Source organism: Neoarius graeffei, chromosome 7, assembly GCF_027579695.1.
Source record: "Neoarius graeffei isolate fNeoGra1 chromosome 7, fNeoGra1.pri, whole genome shotgun sequence".
NCBI classification, from domain to species: domain Eukaryota; kingdom Metazoa; phylum Chordata; class Actinopteri; order Siluriformes; family Ariidae; genus Neoarius; species Neoarius graeffei.
In genome coordinates, this window is record NC_083575.1 from 34,239,208 (window position 1) to 34,259,266 (window position 20,059).

Here is a 20,059-nt window from a genome sequence, read left to right on the forward strand (position 1 = left end):
GAGCAGCACTTTCCCCTCCCTCTGTATCATGGTTGAAGTGCCCTTGAGCAAGCGCCCTTGTTCCCCAGGCCCTGTAGCATAGCTGTCCACTGCTCTGTGTATGTGTGTGTTCTTATTGCTCACTTATTTATTTTATTTTTATTTTTATTTTACCAACTTTATTGGACTGTTACAAAATAAACATAAAAAAAAGAAATAAACATAAAAAACATAAACATAATAAAGTAAGTCAGCCCAAAGGGGAGAATGCGAACGGGCGACCCATGCAAGGCGTTTCCCTGAAGGTATAAAAGAGAAAAATCATACAGTTAAAATTAGACTAAATTGTGTGCGCATGCGTGTGTTCACTGCTTCAGATGGGTTAAATGCAGAGGTACTTGTGCTCGAGTACATGTGACTAATAAAGGCTTCTTTTTCTTCTTAAAAGAATGCAAAATAGAAGCATTTTTACTAATTCTATCGGACTTTTGGACCTCACTGTATATATTCAAAAATAATTAACAGTTATTCCACAAAATCGAGTCATACATGAGCTGATAGCCAACGAGGCACATTTATTATATCCACATTCACTGGACTTTGAGAAACAGAGCATTTTTATTTGTATTTTTTGCAAATTTTATGAATAAAAACTTTGTACAAAATGTCAGACAAAATCATTTCCGCTTAGAATGTAAACAAACTGGTGAAATGACACTAGCAATTTGTGAAAATGCTATAATAATTATTTAAAAATAAAAAAATATACAACCCCGATTCTAAAAAAGTTGGGACAAAGTACAAATTGTAAATGAAAACGGAATGCAATAATTTACAAATCTCAAAAACTGGTACTGTATTCACAATAGAACATAGACAACATATCAAATGTCGAAAGTGAGACATTTTGAAATTTCATGCCAAATATTGGCTCATTTGAAATTTCATGACCGCAACACATCTCAAAAAAGTTGGGACAGGGGCAATAAGAGGCTGGAAAAGTTAAAGGTACAAAAAAGGAACAGCTGGAGGACCAAATTGCAACTCATTAGGCCAATTGGCAATAGGACATTAACATGACTGGGTATAAAAAGAGCATCTTGGAGTGGCAGCGGCTCTCAGAAGTAAAGATGGGAAGAGGATCACCAATCCCCCTAATTCTGCGCCGACAAATAGTGGAGCAATATCAGAAAGGAGTTCGACAGTGTAAAATTGCAAAGAGTTTGAACATATCATCATTTGCAGTGCATAATATCATCAAAAGATTCAGAGAATCTGGAAGAATCTCTGTGCGTAAGGGTCAAGGCCGGAAAACCATACTGGGTGCCCGTGATCTTCGGGCCCTTAGACGCCACTGCATCACATACAGGCATGCTTCTGTATTGGAAATCACAAAATGGGCTCAGGAATATTTCCAGAGTACATTATCTGTGAACACAATTCACTGTGCCATCTGCCGTTGCCAGCTAAAACTCTATAGTTCAAAGAAGAAGCCGTATCTAAACATGATCCAGAAGCGCAGACGTCTTCTCTGGGCCAAGGCTCATTTAAAATGGACTGTGGCAAAGTGGAAAACTGTTCTGTGGTCAGAAAAATCAAAATTTGAAGTTCTTTATGGAAATCAGGGACGCCGTGTCATTCGGACTAAAGAGGAGAAGGACGAACCAAGTTGTTGTCAGCGCTCAGTTCAGAAGCCTGCATCTCTGATGGTATGGGGTTGCATTAGTGCGTGTGGCATGGGCAGCTTACACATCTGGAAAGACACCATCAATGCTGAAAGGTATACCCAGGTTCTAGAGCAACATATGCTCCCATCCAGACGACGTCTCTTTCAGAGAAGACCTTGCATTTTCCAACATGACAATGCCAAACCACATACTGCATCAATTACAGCATCATGGCTGCGTAGAAGAAGGGTCCGGGTACTGAACTGGCCAGCCTGCAGTCCAGATCTTTCACCCATAGAAAACATTTGGCGCATCATAAAATGGAAGATACGACAAAAAAGACCTAAGACAGTTGAGCAACTAGAATCCTACATTAGACAAGAATGGGTTAACATTCCTATCCCTAAACTTGAGCAACTTGTCTCCTCAGTCCCCAGACGTTTACAGACTGTTGTAAAGAGAAAAGGGGATGTCTCACAGTGGGAAACATGGCCTTGTCCCAACTTTTTTGAGATGTGTTGTCATGAAATTTAAAATCACCTAATTTTTCTCTTTAAATGATACATTTTCTCAGTTTAAACATTTGATATGTCATCTATGTTCTATTCTGAATAAAATATGGAATTTTGAAACTTCCACATCATTGCATTCTGTTTTTATTTACAATTTGTACTTTGTCCCAACTTTTTTGGAATCAGGGTTGTATGTTCTTACCATCAAATACTTTAATTCCATATTTTGTTGCTTATTTTTGTATTTTTTGGGGCTTTGTTTTCCAGTAGAGTTTTTATTTTGTCCTCGGTTGGTTCAGCAACCCGATCCACCATTTTGTTTTTCTCTACTCACGGTATATGAGCTGATAGCCTAGTCGTAGAATAGCCAATGAGAGCATGTGATTGCTCATATCCAGTCAATGTGGATAGAATAATTGGCAGTATGCTGTGGATGAGTAACATTATTTATTTACTGACCTTATCAGGTCCTTTAATGGGTCAGGCTGGTCCCAGCCAGTTGTTCATATGTCTGACCCACTGTTCTAGCTCTGAACCAGACTAGCAGCCTTTTTTTTCAAGCCTCTGGTGGATGCCATATACAGTATATGCACACACCGGTTTCAGTTGTGGCCATATGCTAAAGCATGGCTGGATTTTGGCAAAGAAATAAACCGGCTAGAAATCAAGCATTTTATGTCTTGTATCGCTTTTCTCATCTCATCTCATTATCTCTAGCCGCTTTATCCTTCTACAGGGTCGCAGGCAAGCTGGAGCCTATCCCAGCTGACTACGGGCGAAAGGCAGGGTACACCCTGGACAAGTCGCCAGGTCATCACAGGGCTGACACATAGACACAGACAACCATTCACACTCACATTCACACCTACGGTCAATTTAGAGTCACCCGTTAACCTAACCTGCATGTCTTTGGACTGTGGGGGAAACCGGAGCACCCGGAGGAAACCCACGCGGGCACGGGGAGAACATGCAAACTCCACACAGAAAGGCCTTCGCCGGCCCTGGGGCTCGAACCCAGGACCTTCTTGCTGTGAGGCGACAGCGCTAACCACTACACCACCGTGCCGCCCGTATCACTTTTCTATTAAAGCAAATTAAATTCTGTTGTTATTTGGTTAATTCGCCATCATTGCAAGAGATTTTTATCAGCAAATCCAGCTATGATTTAGGATCTGCCTGATAAATGCACTAATATAGCCCACCAAATTAATTTTATTTTAAATGTGTTCTCATTAAAAATTGTCTTATGGATTGTAACTGAATCAAAATATTTTAAAAAGAGCTGGTCTCACAGGTTTCTACTACAGCTGACTTTACTGTGGTCTTATGACTGGATTCGCTGACCCAAAACAAGTGTGCTAGAAATTAAGACGTTGCTCATATCCTTTAAACAAAGTACAAGTACAGTACAAGTAATACTGATATTTAATTTACTTTCATATCAAGAAAAAGTAGCACAAGCAACTTAAAATTGTTAAAACCCCTCCTCCACCTGCCACCATACAGGAAACGTGACTAAAGCCGATTTATACTTCTGTGTAGACTCTACGCTGGAGGTACGACATCGACGCTCACGCAGAGTGAAGTATTTATACTTTTGTACGTAAGGTGAGTGTGTCCCCTATGAGGCATCTCTCACATGAAACTCACCAGAATTTACTGCTTTTACACATCGAAGGAAGTTTCACTGTAGGAATAATACACAGAAAATAACACGGACAAACTTGTTTTGAAACAAATTTACTGGGGGAAAAGGAAATTTAGTCTGATTAATTATAAACCAAGTGAATTCTCATCATAGATTCTACACAGAAGTATACACTCACCGGCCACTTTAATAGGAACTTGTTCTTGATTCTAAGCTTCCTGTTCTTGGCTGGCAGGAGTGGAACCCAGTATGGTCTCCTGCTGTTGTATGCTGAGATGCTTTTCTGCTCACCATGGTTGTAAAGAGTCGCTATGAGCTACTGTATCCTTCCTGGCAGCTCGAACCAATCTGGCCATTTTCCTCTGACCTCTCATCAACAAAGTGTTTCCAGCCGCAGAACTGTCGCTCACTCAATGTTTTTTATTTTTCACACCATTCTGTGTAAACTCTAGAGGCTGTTGTGTGTGAAAACCCCAGGAGATCAGCAGTTTCTGAAATACTCAAACCAGTCCATCTGGCTCAAACCAACATCCATGCCACAGTGAAAGTCACACTTTGCGATCACAATATTTCCCCATTCTGATGTTTGAAGTGAACATTAACTGAAGCTCTTGATTTGTATCTGCATGATTTCATGCATCGTGCTGCTGTCAAGCGATTGGCTGATTAGAGAACTGCATAAAACAACAGGTGGATGGGTGTTCTGAATAAAGTGGCCGGTGAGTGTAAATTGGCCTTAAGAAATGACCCCCCCCCCCACACACACACACACACAAGCTAACCGGTGTGTTATGATTAGCCAGGATTGAGTTTGATTAATGGCTGGCTGGTTTATTCTTTCTCAGGACCCCAATTTTTTTTCTTTGAATTACTCAACCTGAAGTTTCCACTCCTTGAATTTCTGACATCTTGAATTTTTTTTTAACCTTTTTTTCCCCCTGCCTGAATTTCGCACAACTGGAATTTTTAATGTGAATTTTTATTAACTGAAGTTCATCTCCTCTCATTATCTCTAGCCGCTTTATCCTGTCCTACAGGGTCGCAGGCAAGCTGGAGCCTATCCCAGCTGACTACGGGCGAAAGGCGGGGTACACCCTGGACAAGTCGCCAGGTCATCACAGGGCTGACACATAGACACAGACAACCATTCACACTCACATTCACACCTACGGTCAATTTAGAGTCACCAGTTAACCTAACCTGCATGTCTTTGGACTGTGGGGGAAACCGGAGCACCCAGAGGAAACCCACGCGGACACAGGGAGAACATGCAAACTCCGCACAGAAAGGCCTTCTTGCTGTGAGGCGACAGCGCTAACCACTACACCACTGTGCCGCCTTTCACTAAAATTTTCAAAAACATTTACAGACTTTTTTTTTCTTTCCCCCTCAAAGATGAGAAATTTCACTTCATGTTCTGTTGACTCTAATTTTATTTCATATGACTTTTTGAAAGTAATAGCGAAGGATGAAGATTAACATTTGTTAAGTTGAATTTGGGAAATTAAGTTAATGGGGAAGCCATGGTCTAATGGTTAGAGAAGCAGCTTTGGGACCAAAAAGTTGCTGGTTCAATTCCCTGGACCAGCAGGAATAGCTGAAATGCCCTTGAGCAAGGCACCTAACTCCCAACTGCTCCCCAGGCTGTTCTGAGTGTGTTGTACTACGGTAAGAGCTTCTGCTAAATGCTATTAATATAATGTCATGAACTAAATACTGTGCTTATCCTCACATGGTATAAATGTGGTCTGTGTAATAAAAAGCACATTATGAAGAGTGATGGTAGTGTAAAAGGTGGTTCTGGGTTCGAGCCCAGTGGCTGATGGGGGGATTTCTGTGTGGAGTTTGCATGTTCTCCCCGTGTCTGCATGGGTTTCCTCCGGGTGCTCCGGTTTCCCCCACAGTCCAAAGACATGCAGGTTCGGCTAATGGTGTTAGGACTGGGACTGTTTTGGCCTCTAGAGGCCTCTGTTATGTTTATCTTGTCATGTTTGTTTTGGCCTCTAGAGGCCGCCACTGTGTTTTGTGTTTGTCTTGATTGCCTGTTTCCTGCCCTGCCCTGTTCCTTAATTAGTTTGTGTATAAATACCCCTCTGTTTGTTCCCTTGTCACGGAGTCTTTATGCTATGCTGTCTAGTGCTAGTTTCCTCTGTCCCACGTACCGGTATCTTGCCTGTGCCCTTGTGTTTTTGATATTTTTGCTTTCTTTGGACTTTGTACCTTTTTGATCTTCTGAGCGTTCAGCATTTTGCCTTTCCTTTTGTTTTTGGGCATTTTACCTTTGGATATTTTTATTTTGGTTTATCTTCTGAGCTTTTGGATTTTCTTTTTGTTTTTTCCATTGGATTGTAAATAGTGTAAATAAACTTTTTTTTTGATACTCTACTTTCGCCTCACGCCTCTGCACTTGAGTCATCCCCCTGGTGGCCTAGTGGGGGTTTGCTGGATTATCACACCAACGACCTGGGTTCGAATCCCAGCAAAACCCTAACAGAAAGACTCCACCATGACCGACTCAGCAGAGGTGTCTTCAATAGTCTACCTGGCTAACCTTCAGGGAATTATGGCTTCTTTAACACACTTCGGAGCTACCATGGACGAACACTTACGAGCCAATGTGAGGCCTTTGCTCGCCACGAGGTACTGCTTCAGCAAATTGGGAAAACCCTGGCACAGCTGACTCCTCTGCCCGCATCTCCTCATCCTGATCCGGCTCCTGCTCCACCATCTGCTCCCGCTCCAGTGCCTCCCGCCACGCTGTCTCCTTCACCTCGTGAACCCAGCCTTCCTGCACCACAGAGGTATGACGGCAAGCACGGTGAGTGCCGGGAGTTCCTTACCCAGTGCCAACTCACCTTTGAGCTTCAGCCTACCACCTACACTACGGATCGCCGCAAGATTGCCTTTGTGATAACCTTGTTAGCTGGTAAGGCACGAGCTTGGGCAATGGCCATTTGGCAGAGACAGGGACCCAAGTGCTCTGATTTCAAGTTGTTTATGGAGGAGATGCTTCGTGTCTTCAATCAGGCAGACACCAATAAAGACGCAGCCAGGAAGCTCATGTCCATCCGGCAAGAAGGAAGCGTTGCGGACTACGCCATTGCATTCCGGATGCTCGCAGCAGTCAGCGGATGCAACGAAGCAGCCCTGGTTTTAGCCTTTCACCATGGTTTGTCTGACCCCATCAAAGACGGCCTGGCCTCTATCAGATGCCCAAGTGATCTCGAAACTCTGATCTCACATTCTACTCGTCTTGACAACAGGATTAGAGAGCGCCGCCGAGTCCTGAGCTTCCCTGGCCTCACTGCCTTGACCTGGAGCCCATCTACCTCCTCCAGTGACTGTCCAGAGCCCATGCAAGTTGGCCATACTCGTCTCTCCACAGCTGAGAGGGAGCACAGAAGGAGGGACAAGTGCTGCATCTACTGTGGCAAGCCTGGCCATTTCCGAGCATCATGTCCCGAGCTCTCGGGAAAAGGACCGCCCCGTCCAGCCGAGGGAGGGTTGTGACGGGGCCTACCCTCTCCCCTGAACTCCCTGGCCAAGGAGTCTACATCCCGGTCTCCATCTCCTGGGGTGAGTCTGTCCACTCTTGTCAAGCCATGTTAGACTCCGGGGCGGCTGGAAACTTTATGGATGTTCACTTCGCCCAAAGTATCAATGTCCCGACTGCTCCTCTTGAAGTCCCACTGTCTATGTCTGCCCTGGATGGCCAAGCCTTAGGTGACGGAAGAGTCACCCAAGTAACTTCTCCAGTCTTCCTCCAGTCTCAAGGTCACAAGGAAGAAATATCCCTGCACCTGATTCCTTCATCAGAGTTCCCAGTTATTCTAGGTCTTCCTTGGCTCACCCGCCACAACCCTCGTATAGACTGGGTCACTAGCCAGGTTGTGGAGTGCGGTCCTGCTTGCTATGCCTCTTGTCTGCTCTCTAGCTCTCCTGTGTCTCCTGCCGAGCCTCCTGATCTCACCGAGTTATCTCAAGTTCCCACAGAGTACTGGGATCTCAAGGAAGTTTTCAGCAAGAGCAGGGTCACCGTTCTTCCTCCGCACCGTGCCTACGACTGTGCCATCGTCTTGCTCCCTGGGACTACCCCTCCTCATGGCAGACTGTTTTCCCTCTCTCAGCCAGAACGCAAGGCCATGGAGGAGTACATCAAGGACGCCTTGGCCTCTGGGTTCATTCGACCCTCCACCTCACCCGCTGGTGCCGGCTTCTTCTTTGTCGGCAAGAAGGATGGGGGGGGCCTCCGGCCATGTATTGATTACAGGGGTCTGAACAAGATCACTGTATGCAACCGGTATCCCCTTCCACTGATGTCCACAGCGTTCGATCTGCTCCAAGGTGCCACTGTCTTCACCAAATTGGACTTACGGAACGCATACCACCTCATCCGTATCCGACAGGGAGACGAGTGGAAGACTGCCTTTAACACCCCATCTGGGCACTACGAGTACCAGGCGATGCCCTTCGGACTCACCAATGCACCAGCTGTTTTTCAGGCCCTAATCAACGACGTCTTGAGGGACATGATTAACCAGTACGTTTTTGTCTACCTCGACGACATCCTAATCTTTTCCAAGACCATGCAGGAGCACTGCCACCATGTCCGCCAGGTTCTCCAGAGGCTGCTACAGAACAATCTGTTCGCTAAGGCCCAGAAATGCGAATTTCATGTTCCCGAGGTCTCCTTTCTGGGTTTTATTGTACGGACAGGCCAACTCCAGATGGATCCAGCCAAGACCCTGGCCGTCCGGGACTGGCTCACCCCCAAGTCCGTCAAAGAGGTTCAGCTGTTCTTAGGATTTGCGAACTTCTACCGCAAGTTTATCAGGAACTTTAGTTCTGTAGCAGCGCCCATATCGGACCTCACCAAAGAGACAGGTGGATCGTATGTCTGGTCTCCTCAGGCGGAAAAGGCGTTCAAAGACCTCAAGCACCGCTTCTGCACAGCACCCATTCTGGTCCTCCCGGACCCTTCACAACCCTTCATCGTCGAGGTAGACGCCTCGGACAGCGGCGTCGGCGCAATCCTCTCTCAACGCTCGGAAGGAAGGTTGCACCTCTACGCATACTTCTCCCACCGCCTGAGTTCTGCGGAGTCCCGGTATGATGTGGGGGATCGAGAACTGCTAGCAGTTAAACTGGCCCTTGAGGAGTGGAGGCACTGGCTGGAGGGAGCGCAACATCCATTTTTGGTCTGGACGGACCACAAGGACCTGGAGTACCTCCAGCAAGCAAAGAGACTCAATCCACGACAGGCTAGGTGGGCCTTGTTTTTCAGTCGGTTCAACTTTACCCTATCATACCGCCCCGGCTCCAAAAACACCAAACCTGACGCGCTTTCCAGGCTGTTCGCTCCCACCGACAGGGAGAGCGAAGTTGGGCCTATTATCCCTGTGTCCCGGATTGTGGCCCCTGTCCGCTGGGGTATTGAGGAGGCCGTCCGACGAGCCCAACGCCAGGACCCCGGTCCTGGGATGGGGCCACCGGGCCTCTTGTACATCCCACATCAAGCCCGGGCCAAGGTTCTCCAGTGGGGTCACTCGTCCCCTCTCACCGCCCACCCGGGAGCTCGAAGGACCCTGGACTTTTTGAGAAGACGCTTCTGGTGGCCAAGCATGGAGAAGGAAGTAAGGTCATTCGTCCTTTCCTGCGAGGTGTGCACCAGAAGCAAGAACCCACGACAGCATCCCCAGGGCCTCCTGCATCCTCTGACCATTCCCCGGCGTCCCTTGTCCCACGTGGCAGTCGACTTCATCACGGGTCTCCCTGAGTCACAAGGTAACACTGTCATTTTGGTCATAGTTGACAGATTCTCCAAGGCCTGCCGCTTTATACCACTGTGCAAGCTCCCTTCTGCCCTTGAAACAGCTAAACTAATGTTCAATCACGTCTTCCGAGTCTTTGGTCTCCCACAGGATATCGTCTCTGACCGGGGGCCCCAGTTCTCCTCCCGAGTGTGGCACGGGTTTTGCAAGCTCATCGGAGCCACTGCCAGCCTCTCCTCTGGGTTCCACCCACAGTCCAATGGCCAGACGGAGAGGCTCAATCAGGACCTGGAAACCACCCTGCGAGGCCTGGCCATGGATAACCCGACATCGTGGAGCACCTGGCTGCCATGGGCAGAGTACGCCCACAACACCCTGCAGTCATCGGCCACCAAGCTGTCGCCATTCCATTGCCAATTCGGGTTCCAGCCACCTCTGTTCCCAGACCAGGAGGAGGATGTGGGGGTGCCCTCGGTCAACCAATATGTGAGACGGTGTCGCAAGACCTGGAGCAAGGTCAGGAGGACCCTCATCCAGACCTCCAGAACCAACCAGACTCAGGCCAACCACCATAGAAGACCTGCCCATGCTTTCCGCCCTGGGCAGCGGGTTTGGCTGTCCACCAAGGACCTTCTGCTGCAGGTGGAGAACCGCAAGCTTGCTCCTCGCTACATTGGCCCCTTCAAGGTGGTGCGCAGGGTGAACCCTGTCGCCTACCGGTTCCAGTTGCCCCGGACTCTGAGGATCAACCCCACATTCCATGTTTCCTTGTTGCGGCCCGTACTGACGTCCACATATGCCCCTGCCCCTAGGAATCCCCCACCCCCCCGCATCTTCCAGGGTCAGACTGTGTTCACTGTGCATCGCCTGCTTGACTCCCGCTGGGTCCGCGGCGGGCTTCAATATCTGGTAGACTGGGAGGGCTATGGCCCTGAGGAACGCTGTTGGGTCCCCGCCCGGGACATTTTAGATAAAGGACTTTGTCGGGACTTCCATTCGGCCTATCCGGATCGCCCTGGGAACGTCAGGAGACGCTCCTGGGGGGTCCTGTTAGGACTGGGACTGTTTTGGCCTCTAGAGGCCGCTGTTATGTTTATCTTGTCATGTTTGTTTTGGCCTCTAGAGGCCACTGTGTTTTGTGTTTGTCTTGATTGCCTGTTTCCTGCCCTGCCCTGTTCCTTAATTAGTTTGTGTATAAATACCCCTCTGTTTGTTCCCTTGTCACGGAGTCTTTATGCTATGCTGTCTAGTGCTAGTTTCCTCTGTCCCACGTATCTTGCCTGTGCCCTTGTGTTTTTGATATTTTTGCTTTCTTTGGACTTTGTACCTTGTTGATCTTCTGAGCGTTCAGCATTTTGCCTTTCCTTTTGTTTTTGGACATTTTACCTTTGGATATTTTTATTTTGGTTTATCTTCTGAGCTTTTGGATTTTCTTTTTGTTTTTTCCATTGGATTGTAAATAGTGTAAATAAACTTTTTTTTTGATACTCTACTTTCGCCTCACGCCTCTGCACTTGAGTCATCCCCCTGGTGGCCTAGTGGGGGTTTGCTGGATTATCACACCAACGACCCGGGTTCGAATCCCAGCACAACCCTAACAAATGGTGGCTCTAAATTGACCGTAGGTGTGAGTGTGAATGGTTGTATATCTCTATGTGTCAGCCCTGTGATGACCTGGCGACTTGTCCAGGGTGTACCTCGCCTTTCGCCCGTAGTCAGCTGGGATAGGCTCCAGCTTGCCTGCGACCCTGTAGGACAGGATAAAGCGGCTAGAGATGATGAGATGAGATGAACTTCAGTTAATAAAAATTCACATTAAAAATTCCAGTTGTGCGAAATTCAGGCAGGGGAAAAAAAAAGGTTAAAAAAAATTAAAGATGTCAGAAATTCAAGGAGTGGAAACTTCAGGTTGAGTAATTCAAAGAAAAAAAATTGGGGTCCTGAGAAAGAATAAACCAGCCAGCCATTAATCAAACTCAATCCTGGCTAATCATAACACACCGGTTAGCTTGTGGGGGGGGGTTCATTTCTTAAGGCCAATTTACACTCACCGGCCACTTTATTCGGAACACCCATCCACCTGTTGTTTTATGCAGTTCTCTAATCAGCCAATCGCTTGACAGCAGCACGATGCATGAAATCATGCAGATACAAATCAAGAGCTTCAGTTAATGTTCACTTCAAACATCAGAATGGGGAAATATTGTGATCGCAAAGTGTGACTTTCACTGTGGCATGGATGTTGGTTTGAGCCAGATGGACTGGTTTGAGTATTTCAGAAACTGCTGATCTCCCCTGTGATGACCTGGTGACTTGTCCAGGGTGTACCCCGCCTTTCGCCCGTAGTCAGCTGGGATAGGCTCCAGCTTGCCTGTGACCCTGCACAGGATAAGTGGTTGCGAATAATGGATGGATGGATGAAGAGTGATGGGAGCTTGAAAGGAACCAAGGACCATCACAAATAGTTTAAAATAAAACATTAACACTGACATTGACAGAGAAATAGTTTGTTTATGAAATACAGGGTGTTTCAAAAAATTTGATATCATTTCAAAATCTCCAGTAATAACTTTGACAATTCTCGCTCAGTTGACCTCAAATTTTAACAGCATGTGTGGAAACAGGTCAAAAGTTTAAGTTTAATATTTTTTGTTTTTATCTTTTTAGGTATAGAAATGCCATTCACTGAAAAAAGGAAAGGCGTTTTGTGTGTTAGAGTGCCTTGTCTCAGGCGGCGCGAATATTGAAAATTTGTGAAATCATTCATGGAATCCACATACCGTTGAATTTCTCATTCAAATTTTGAGGATTAAATCTTATATTGCTCAACATTAAGCCTGTTCAGTTTCATTTGCCTGGACTATGTAGTTTCTGGGATATTTACATCTCAAATAATATCCAGTTTTTGAAACACCCTGTATTACATTGTTAATTTTTTCGAGTAATATGCGGTGTGTTGTTTTCCTTCCAGCCTGCATGGATGTCACTGTTTCTCACACTTCGAGATCTGGTGCTCAAAGCCTGCAAAAGACATGGCTCTACTATCCTTAATTTTCCACGCAGACTTCAGCATGGTGAGACAGCAGTTTTTACTTTTGTACACGTTTATCCACAAGTAAATCTGAATTTCCAACCATAGAGAATTACAAAAATGTTGAGGTGAATTATTTGTGTGGTAAACACTTTTATCTAAAGTGACTTACAGCAATCAAGGTCTTGCCTGAGGTCCCAGAAGTAGTTCAGTGGCTGTCCTGGAACACAGCATTCACAAGCACAGAACCTTAACCACTGAGCTACCACAGCTTCATGGAAAAAAATTAACTGAACATCAGGAGGCTGCATATTATTATATTATCCAATAATTCACTGCTGAGATGCAAAGCAAAAAAGGAGAGATTACCATGTTGCTGTTTTTCTTTTCTGAAGGTTTGAACATGTCATAATTTGTTCATTTTTCGAGAACCGGTCATCACTGCATGATAAGAATGGACTGACAGGGGAGAGTGTACTGTACTGTAGAGAATATTTCAGTTCTGGTGCCTCTTGGAGACAAACAATATCCTTTTCCGAGCATAATACACTCCATGTGCTCTGTGGCAATGACACACTCTGCAGCCAACTTTCGATACGGCCACTGCTTTGTCATAACAAGAATAGTTTTTTTTATAGGATGCGAGCTATATTAAGTAACATAACAAGACAACAAAATTATAACATGGGGGTTGTTAAAAAGTCCTGGAGCCCTGTTTCTTTTCACTGGCATCCAGCATACTGTGGCTCCTTAGCCAGATTAAAAGAGACCTTGTGGTGAAATCGTCTCCATCTGGTTTTTCGATTGATGTTGAACAGTGCATGAAACGTGTGTTGTGTCTCAGTGGCAAGCCTTGTTTTTGTTTATGCTAACACTATATCATGTTTGCTGTGTTTCGTAGTTTATTTGCAGTGTCATCCAGAGTCGACGACGCGTTACGATATTTCTCTGGCAGTATTTATGATGTCACTGTAGTAATATCCCTTTTCCGAGCAAAAATACCAAGTTGACATTCATAATAACACAATTGCAGACATAACTGCAAGACAAAAGAGAATATTCACTTGTGTGAATAGTGTGGTTTGGTTCATTTTTCTTGTTTTTCTTCGAAGGGGATTATTTTGCCCTTCCGATTGTGTATTCTGTCAGGAGAAATATGATATTCAAGTATACGTATAAAAAAAAAAGTCTGTCTCTAATTTATGTCTGCATTTGAGCTGGTAATCACTGCCTCAGGCTTGTGGGGAGGTGGTGGTGGAGTTCAGGCTTTGGAGAATTATATGGTTTATGTTTCCAGTGATTTGCAATTTCTCTATTCCTTAGTAAATTAGGGACTGAACCCCATAATTAAAATCACGTTTCAATGATACTGTCATTTCCTCAGGGAGGCCCATGGATGGAGAGTCTCACAGAGAATGTGAACCCCAATTCTTTCGCACCTCAGACTGCTACTATAGACAGCAGCCCAGGGGTCCAGCCTTCCACACGCAAGGTACATCGCCTACAGCTTAGAAACACTCTATCTCCATTTCTCTGGTGGTGTTGGCTTGTTTGTCAGTCGATAGAATCTAGGGTTGGAAAGCATATACTAATTCCAGTGCTGTTGGTTTTTAACCCATAGGACATGGTTATAGACCAAAATCAAGAACAAGACATCCTAACAGAAGAGGTTATTACCTTGCCCCGAGGTAAATCTGCAAAATGAAATGGTCTTATTGTAAAGTCATATGGTAATAAAGCACTTATCACTCCATTACATCCTCTGTTACAGATGGCCTCAGTAACAAAGCTGAAGACCAGCTTAGAAAAGAGATCATGGAGGTATTTGATGGATCATTCATTCTGGTGAAGTGAAAGCGTCATTGATCTTCATGGGTTCTTGATTTCTTTTGACTCCTTGAGCATCCTGTAATGCAGCTGGCTGTTCACAGTGCATTATCTACTGTGGGTTTGACTGTCTGGCTCTCATGACTGAATGGGTGTGGTAGTATTATAACACACTCAATCACACACTGTCTTACTATCAGTGAGGGAATCCTCACAGAATGAAAACCAATGACAGTATTTTCCATAGATACTTATGGGGGGGGGGAAAACTGCGTAGTAAAAAGGCTGAGAGCACCTGCCCTTGCTATTAGCACAAATGTCGTTTGTTTGCACAGTGTACATGCAGTCAACAAAAGAAACAAACAGCAGAATAAAAAGACCAATCAAGGTGTATTCAGAGTCGGTTATTGAAAAGGGCTACTACTTTACCCTTCTCTATGATTCTCTCCTAAACTGCTTTAAGCATTGGTTATGGGCTTTATCCTCTTTTGTATGAAGATATACATTTCTTCATCCTGGTCCTGAAGTACCATTGATTAGTACATAGTGTTTTCCTGGTAGTGCTCCAGGATAGAGAAACAAATGTAAATGACAGAAACATAACCTTCCTTAAGTGCCAAAAGCTTACCGTGATGAATATTCAGCTGTATCCCCAATCAGCCTGAGGTGATTTCTTATTTTACAGCCCCTGTCCTTTGGGGGAAATTCACTCACACAAATGTCTTATCACTACATGCAGGTCTTCCTTGGATGGAGACAGAAGTAGACAAATGAGTAGGAGGTTTTTTTTGTTTGTTTGTTTGTTTTTTTAATGAATTTTTTAAAATATGTAGCTAAACTTCTGTCCTCCCAACCATATTAACATTTTCCAAGTCATTTTTAGAGTTTTACATCATATTTTTCAGTTACATTTAGCAACAACAAAAACAAAACACATTTTTTTTGGCATCGGATGTAACTAAAGAAGGATTCTTGGAAACCCCGAATAGTCTTTGTTGAGGCCAATTTGTAATCATTTTTAAATATAGCCAAACAAAATACAGTAAAATACATTTTTCTTATCAATCTGCAGAAAATATTGAAACATCACATCAACACAAGTATTTAGACCCCTTACTCAGTACTTTGTTCAACCAATTTGGCACCAGTTACAGTCTGTGGTCTTATTGAGTTTGATTCTACATATATACGTATGCACATCAAGTCAATCGCCACTTTTGGACCAAACAGTTCTAGGGATGAAAGGAACTGCACACTGGGGAGCTCCTCCAAGAACTACATACCTTCAAGTGCTTTTTTATTATTTGCATTCGCACTGCCAGTAGGAACGCCTGAAGTGTTATAAGTCAGCCGATGGCTGGTACAGCGACGTAACTTCTGTGCAGCATACAACAAGATGATGATGATAGAGGACGCTGTGATTGGAGCTGTGTTTATTCTGTGTATTGGGCTTCATGATAATAATAAAGGTTGAATGGAGACATGAAATTATAAGGATTTTTAAAAATGGCAGTTGCCGATGCTGCATTGGCTCATGTGTTCGACCAGTCAATGTACACTACAATACAAGTACACACAACAATATAACATACAACAATACAAGTCACAAGCTTGGACACACCTTCTAATTCAGTGGGTTTTCTTTATTCTTACTTATTAAAAATCACTTCATGTCTTAAAGTAATGATGGATGTTGTTTCTCTTTCCTTAGTTGAGTGGTTCTTGACATAATATGGATTACTACAGTTGTGGAATAGGGCTATTTACTGTATTTTTATTATTTACTATTTCCTGTTTGATCTCAAACACATTAAGAAGGCAAGAAATTGCACTAATGAACTTTTGACGAGGTGCCTGTTAATTGAAAAGCATTCCAGGTGACTACCTCATGAAGCTGGTTAACATAATGCCAGTAGTGTGCAAAGCATCATCAAGGTAAATGGTGGCTACTTTGAAGAATCTAAAATATGAAAGGGTTTTTTTTAAACACTTTCTTTGTTTACCACATTTAATATGTGGTCCATATATTATTTCATAGTTTTGATGTCTTCAGTATTGCTCTACAGTGTAGAAAATAGTCAAAATACAGAAAAACCTATGAATGAGTAGGTGTATCCAAACTTTTGACTGTATGTCACTCATGGTTCCACTTGTGTTGGGAGAATACCTAAAAGTACCTCAAAATGGCATTCTAAGAACTATGACTGCCCCGAGTTCCTGCAGTGTGAACACAAAAAAGGGGAACTTCCTCCAGCAAAACGGCGGAGCGTGTTGCCGAACCAACTGAGGACGAAATAAAAACTACTCGAAAACAAACCCCCCCCAAAAAATACAAAAAAGCAACAAAATATGGAATGAAAGTATTTGGTGGTAAGAACATATCTTTTTTATTTTTCAAGAATGATTATTATTATAGCATTTTTCACAAATTTCTACTGTCATTTCCGCTTAGGAAAAGTTTCTTTACATTCTTCATCTTTAAGCATTAAAATTTGTTGAATTTTTTTTAGATTGGTTCAAAAGCTCAAAGAAGTCTGAAAATTACATAACTAAAATGTCCAAGGAAGAATTAAATAAATGTCTAAAGCTATTCTATACCTTGGCAAGACAGCACTTTCTACAAAAAAACAATACGAAAGTCAATTCATGCAGCCATTAATAGGTTTTTAAGCAGTCTGCCTAAGCAAAAGTGATTTTCTCAGACGTTTTGTATAAAGTTTCTATTTATCGAATTTGCAAAAAATAAAAATGCTCTGTTTCTTAAAATCCAGTGAATGTGGATAGAATAAAACAGTTATTCCACTCAATCTCATCGTACATGGCTTAGCCAACTCGGTGCCCCGCACCTCATTGGCTATCAGCTCATATATGACTTGATTTCATGGAATAATTATTAAATGTCTCTATAGCTTGATCCCCCAGCTATGGGTCAAATAGCTTCACTGCCTTGTGGATGGCTTTGGTTAGCCAAAGGCTATGGGAGAACACCCGGAAGGAAATCCGGGTAGATGCAACTCGTTAGCAGGGTAAATGCAATCATCTATGGGAAGGACAACCCAGAGAGAAAACCCGGTCCACCGGAGAGGAGGTTGGGCACAGGGTTAACAGCCCTGTCCTGTAAAAAAACAAGATGTTACAGAAACCAGAAACGCTACCAGAGATGAAACCTAGAATAGGCATACTGTTGAGGTAACCAACATGACACATTTGGGTAAAAGCCAAAGGGAAGCCCAAAAGCCAATACGTTCCATAGTCACGCCAAAACTTAAGTATTAACTTATAGCACTTGGATGGGCTCCGGAAGGGAAAAGAGCTAGAGGCAGGCCCAAAATGACATGGAGAAGAACACCAGAAAGAGAGAGGAACCATCAAGGATGGCCTAGTTGGAATGCGACCAGGACTGCAGCACAAGACAGAAGGGGTTGGTCAGCCAGCGTAGAGGCTTTATGCGACTTATGACGTGGAGAGATTTAAGGTAAGGTATAGTTTGATCTTTCCTGGAGAAGCCTCTCAATCCCTGCTGCTGAAAACCTCCCTCATCATGATAATGTCATCACTGTGCTTCAACTATCGGGAGGGAATTGAGCAATGATGAGTGCTTCCTCCAGTAATACTTGGCATTTAAGTCAAATATTTCAGTATTTTACTGTATCACAGATTGTTTCTCATGGTCTGAAAGTATTTTCAACACCTTTTGGTAAACTCCGTCTGGCCACTCTATTAGAAAGGCCTGCTGTAATGAAGTGCTGCAGACGTGGTTGTCTTTCTCTGCAGGTTCTCCCAGCTCCAGCAAGATCTCTGGTGCTCTGTCAGAGTGACTTTCTGGTTCTTGGTCTCCTCCCCGATTAAAGTCCATCACCCTCATTTGCTCCATTTGACTGAGCTGCAAGTTCTAGGAAGAGTCCTGATGGTTCCTGACTTCTTCCACTGAAGATTGATGGAAGCTTACTGTGTGGCCTTTAAAACTGAAATCTTTTTGTCCCTTTCCCCAGACCTGTGCCTTGACACAAGCTTGTCTTTGACATCTGTGGCTCATTCCTTTTAAGGACATTAAAGTTTCTTTGACCTTATGCTCTGATATGCACTGTTGGCTAAGGGTTTTTTTAGAAACAGGTTTTTCCCTTTCTAAATAATGTCCTTTAAACTGAATCTACTACAGGTGAGCTTTAATTTGTAGAAAATGTCAGTAGAAACAAAGGTGCACCAAAACACAATAAGTGTTAGATGATTTTCAGAAGCTTTGTGAAAATATGTTTATACTGTATATGTTTTTTAATGATGAACTTTGGTGATCGATAAGGGAAAAACACTTAAGTGCTGAGATGTAACACAATGAGGAAAAGTGAAGAGACCTTTAATCTTTTCCCATTTTTCCCATTTCAAAAGATAGATGACAAACTTGTGGTGATGGATTTTCATTTGTGTGGCCTCATATTTGTCAAGACAGCAGGCATTTTCTGGATAGTTCAAGATCTGCTAGCGCATCTCAAACAATTTGAATATCATGAAAAGTTCAATATTTTCAATCAGTTATTTCAGAAAGTGAAATTTTAATATATTCTAGACTCAATACACATAAACTAAAATGTTTCAAGCATTTTTAACCCCGCCGACAGTAGTCGGAGGGGTTATTATTTTCACCTGCGTCAGTCTGTGTGTGTGTGTATCTGTCTGTCTGTTTGTGTGTCTGCAAGATATCTCAAGAACCAATGGATCGATTTGGACCAAATTTTGTACATGTGTTGCCAATCACCCAGGAAGGAAACCATTAAATTTTGGAGGTCAAAGGTCAAGGTCATGGCAGAACTTCGAAATTTTCGCCCAATGTATTTTAATAGGGAAAAGGCGGGGTTTGCACTCGTTAGAGTGTCCCTGTCTAGTTTTATTTTAATTTTGACAATTATGGCCTACAGGGCAAAAAAAAATCTTAAAATATTAGAGCATTTCATTTTGAGTTTGAATAAAACAGTATAAATACCATGTATCTCTTGATCTAGTTCAGTACACACAACCACAATCATGGGTAAGACTGCTGACTTGACAGTTGTCCTGAAGACGATCATCGACACCCTCCGCAAGGAAAATAAGCTACAGAAGGTCATTGCTGAAAAAGCTGGCTGAAAAAGGTGCACAAGCAACAGGGATGACTGCAGCCTTGAGAGGGTTGTCAAGAAAAGTCAATTCAAGAACTTGGGGAAGCTTCACAAGGAGTGGACTGAGGTTGGTGTCAGTGCATCAAGAGTCACCACACACAGATGTCTTCAGGAAAGGGGCTACAACTGTCACATTCCGAATATCAAACCACTCCTGAACCAGAGACAACATCAGAAGAGTCTTACCTGGGCTAAGGAGAGAAAGAACTGGATTGTTGCTCAGTGGTCCAAAGTCCTTTTTTCAGATGAAATTAAATTTTGCATTTCATCTGGAATTCAGGCGGCACGGTGGTGTAGTGGTTAGCGCTGTCGCCTCACAGCAAGAAGGTCCGGGTTCGAGCCCCGTGGCCGGCGAGGGCCTTTCTGTGTGGAGTTTGCATGTTCTCCCTGTGTCCACGTGGGTTTCCTCTGGGTGCTCCGGTTTCCCCCACAGTCCAAAGACATGCAGGTTAGGTTAACTGGTGACTCTAA

The 20,059-nt window shown here is 43.9% G+C and overlaps 1 protein-coding gene across 2 annotated transcripts in view; it reads left to right on the forward strand.

Moving 5' to 3' along the window:
* The window catches only part of fam120b (family with sequence similarity 120 member B), a 38,588-nt gene extending 23,762 nt beyond the window's left edge, over window positions 1-14,826 (forward strand). Inside the window, exons 8-11 of one of the 2 annotated variants that reach the window (XM_060925535.1) lie at window positions 12,549-12,651; window positions 13,993-14,100; window positions 14,230-14,296; window positions 14,380-14,826. In XM_060925535.1, coding sequence (XP_060781518.1) covers window positions 12,549-12,651; window positions 13,993-14,100; window positions 14,230-14,296; window positions 14,380-14,392 — 291 coding nt within the window. In that variant the 3' untranslated portion in view covers window positions 14,393-14,826. Of the gene's footprint in view, window positions 1-3,664; window positions 3,920-12,548; window positions 12,652-13,992; window positions 14,101-14,229; window positions 14,297-14,379 lie in introns of those variants that run through there. The other variant, XM_060925536.1, reaches the window with a different exon arrangement.
* Window positions 14,827-20,059: the final 5,233 nt, after the last annotated feature.